We start from the raw sequence: 3,979 nt of genomic DNA, 5'->3' as shown, positions 1-3,979 counted from the left end.
GTGTACAGGATCTTTAAGTAAATTAATATTAAACCCTTGAGAATAGAGGAAGCAGCTTTTGTGAAAGGATTATTGAGGAGATTAACTTGTAATAGAACTTCAGTTATTTCCCTTAGCTCGCTTTTTTTGTTTAAAGAGAATAAGTTGACTAACTTATAAATTCCAAACTAGAAATGTTAGCATAAATAATTAAATTATAATAATTAAAGTAGTTAAAGAGATATTTAAGGAAATTGCATTCCTTTGTTTCTGACAACAAAGAGATTCTTTCTCCATACCAAAAAATAAGTTATGCAACATAAAATGTGATACAGAAAAGAAAAAAAAATAGTCAGATCCAAGCTAAGAAAGGGATAAAATAACCACAGCAAAATGGAGACAAATTGACCTGAAGACCTTTTCAATCCATCCAAGTAGATATGAAATCATAAATAACGAAGGCAACACCCTAAACATCTGACTAGGATACGGCATTAAAAGGTAAGTAAAAAAAGGAGTATTATGAAAATGTTGATAATTTTCTAATACAATGGAAGTTGCATACTGTGATTGCTTTGGGACGGAGCCTTTTAGATAACAATATCCAACCGATAACATTAATAACATTAAGCAGAGGATATGTTTGGGATATCCTGAGCTCATTTGGGACCCACTTATTTTGATAATAATAACTATCTGATAACATGGTCAGTGATTATAATAAGCAGCTTCTACAGTATTATTATATTTTGTTCTCCACTAGAGAATTACTTAGAGGTATTTGCCAGAATGATTGAAATCTTTTGATTAGGATTTTAATATATCACACTTAAAGTTTAGAATCGCATAAATACGATTTTATAAATAAGGAACTCTTATTCTTAAAATACTGATGAGATCAGAGCTTCAATATTAAAATACCAATATTAATTTAGAAAACCTTGAGTATATGTTGTACATATGTGTATGAATAAGCATGAGTGTGTGTCTATCTATGATCATGTGGCTACTAAACTGTATACATATCTATATGTATAATATAAATATATGTTCTTGGTGGAAAAAAACCCAGCTGATGAGGACAAAATTTGTGTAATATAATTATTACAATACATTGTAACTGCTTAGCTTATCTATATCAGTATTTCAGTATAATTTAGATAAATCTTAGTCATGTTTGGTCCTCTTCATGCATCTTTCTCAGGTTAATCTACTGTAAACAATGTTGAAATATTTCTGTTGTATTACCACTTCCTTAAAGTTCGATACAATTGTTCAGCTTCTCTATGTCTTCTTTGAAAAAATTCAAATAGAAATAGTTGTCAATTTTGCTCTCGTTTACTGCATGAACCAAATTACACAGGTTCTTAATCTCAACGTTGTCTGTAGGCGTGTACCACTGCACTTGGCGAAAGTCCTGCTCCAATGCAATCTAGAGAAAACAGAAACAAAATGTTGTTATTACCCATTAGAAATAAGAATGGATAAGATGAAAAACAGAGAGATTAAGTACTGCCCAGATGTCGAAATCATAGTGACATCCACTGGGCAGCTGAAGAGGGGAATGTATGCTTGATATGTCTGTTTGTGAATTTTTTATATTTAGGGGCCTTGTTATTCTGAATTGTCCTTTATTCTCACAAAGTTGAACATGTTTTGGATTTATGGTTTATGGTGAGTTCATTGATATTGTTTGATTGACTTCATGGATAATCTTATAAGGCTAAGATAATAATTAATTAATGGCTTTTATTTCATCATCTTCATAATCACTATATCTGCTTTCCATGCTGGCATGGGTTGAACAGTTTGCTATGGCCCAAAGTAGTTCTTATTGGAAGCACCTACTCTCATAGACTGGTATTTGTATGTGTCATTTTGCATTGGCTGCTACAGATGGATGCCCTACCTTTAACCAAGTACTTAGTAGAGGATTTAGGTACATGTTCTCATGGCACAAACAATAGAGGTAAGATCAGGTTTTCAGGGATACAAAATTAAAAGTGATACAAGATCTTTTGAGCCTACTTTGTCTCAGCTCATTTGCCATCCACTTAGGAGTGTGTACTGGGAGCATTTTTGTATTGGGTACATTTTCCCCTGCTCATTTACCAATAACTCTCAAGGGTGTGTTGGTGGGGAGGTACCTTTGCCATGGCTTCAGCACACAAAAGAATGCCTGACACACTGTGAGTAGAGAGAGTACTCAGAACCTTGAGATGTGTATGTTTGCTCAGGAAATGTGACTGAGGAAGGGAACAGGAATAGAGGTGATGACAGCAAGTAAACTACAATTAGGGGATGAAGCAAGGAGAGTTATTGGGAAGAAGACAAGGAGGAGAGTGATAAACTATGACAGGTGAATACAGGTAAGAGTAGGTGATGAATAGCAATAGAAGTAGCCCAGGGAAGAGAATAGTTGTTGAGGCAGATTTTCTTATCACCAGATGCCTGCCCAGTTGCCAACCTTTACCTGTTTCCAAGCAAAGTAAATTTTCTGCATGGCCAGCATTTTTACAGAGAAGAATGAAAACAAAGGACACTGCTTGAATGATGGAGTGACTCTCAACTATCATGTAATGCTAAGACAAGGAAACAAAAATGCATGCACACACATGTAGCAGTAGCAGCAGCAAATGTATCCATGTAATTGAAAATGTGTACAAAGAATTTGTCAAACAGATATTTGCAATAGGCGTTAAATAATTTAACGCAATCCAATATCATTTAAACCAACCATATCAGACCCAAATATTCTACCTGTTTTATATTCAAACCAGTGAGATCTGGCATCTCATACCTACCCTACAATGTCATTCTAAAAAGAAATAATTTCATCATCAAAATTTTGAAGCTAAGAGATAATATAAGATTCATTCAAAACAATGTGAATAAATAAGCATGTTGTTGTTGTTGGCACTCCGTCACTTACAACGTCGAGGGTTCCAGCTGATCCGATCAACGGAACAGCCTGTTCGTGAAATTAACATGCAAGTGGCTGAGCACTCCACAGACACGTGTACCCTTAACATAGTTCTCGGGGATATTCAGCGTGACATAGTGTGACAAGGCTGACCCTTTGAATTACAGGCACAACAGAAACAGGAAGTAAGAATGAGAGAAAGTTGTGGTGGAAGAGTACAGCAGGGTTCGCCACCATCCCCTGCCGGAGCCTCGTGGAGCTTTAGGTATTTTCGCTCAATAAACACTCACAACGCCCGGTCTGGGAATCAAAACCGCGAGTCCGCTGCCCTAACCACTGGGCCATTGCACCTCCGAATAAATAAGCATAAATAAGCATAAATAAGCATTACATTTGCCAGAGTAATCTGAATGTTAAAAGACTAAATAAAAGAGTACAAGGAAATACAGATTTTAACATTACCTTCACCAAAAGATGTCCCAGTTGTTTGCATATGCCTTGGTTACGGTAATCTGGTGTAACATATAAATCATCAACCAGCAGTGTCTTTCCCATGAAAGTGCAAAAGATTTTGCTAAAAAACAAATATCCTACCAAGAAGGGCGTAGCACTTGTATCTAAAATAAGAAATAAAAAGCCGAATTGTTAATCATTATTAATCATTAATAATGATTAATCATGTTAATTATTAATCATACACATATTATGCACATACTTTGAATGACTTTTACTCTTTTACTTGTTTCAGTCATTTGACTGTGGCCATGCTGGAGCACTGCCTTTAGTCGAGCAAATCGACCCCAGGACTTATTCTTTGTAAGCCTAGTACTTACTCTATTGGTCTCTTTTGCCGAACCGCTAAGTTACCGGGATGTAAACACACCAGCATTGGTTGTCAAGTGATGTTGGGGGGACAAACACAGACACAGACATATATATATATATATACGACGGGCTTCTTTCAGTTTCCGTCTACCAAATCCACTCACAAGTCTTTGGTCGACCCGAGGCTATAGTAGAAGACACTTGCCCAAGGTGCCACGCAGTGGGACTGAACCCGGAACCATGTGGTTGGTA

General features: G+C 36.1%; 1 protein-coding gene across 1 annotated transcript in view; it reads right to left on the bottom strand.

Annotated features, from left to right (window-relative positions):
- Positions 1 to 779: 779 nt before the first annotated feature.
- LOC106874616 (thialysine N-epsilon-acetyltransferase) overlaps positions 780 to 3,979 on the bottom strand; it is a 16,269-nt gene continuing 13,069 nt past the window's right edge. Inside the window, exons 4-5 of the mRNA XM_014922405.2 lie at positions 3,365 to 3,519; positions 780 to 1,411 (exon numbers count right to left, since the gene is read on the bottom strand). Coding sequence (XP_014777891.1) covers positions 1,235 to 1,411; positions 3,365 to 3,519 — 332 coding nt within the window. The 3' untranslated portion in view covers positions 780 to 1,234. The remainder of the gene's footprint in view (positions 1,412 to 3,364; positions 3,520 to 3,979) is intronic.

This window comes from Octopus bimaculoides, chromosome 9 (assembly GCF_001194135.2).
Source record: "Octopus bimaculoides isolate UCB-OBI-ISO-001 chromosome 9, ASM119413v2, whole genome shotgun sequence".
Taxonomy (NCBI): Eukaryota; Metazoa; Mollusca; class Cephalopoda; order Octopoda; family Octopodidae; genus Octopus; species Octopus bimaculoides.
The sequence above is the reverse complement of the archived record's forward strand: the minus strand, read 5'-3'. Positions and strand labels throughout refer to the sequence as shown.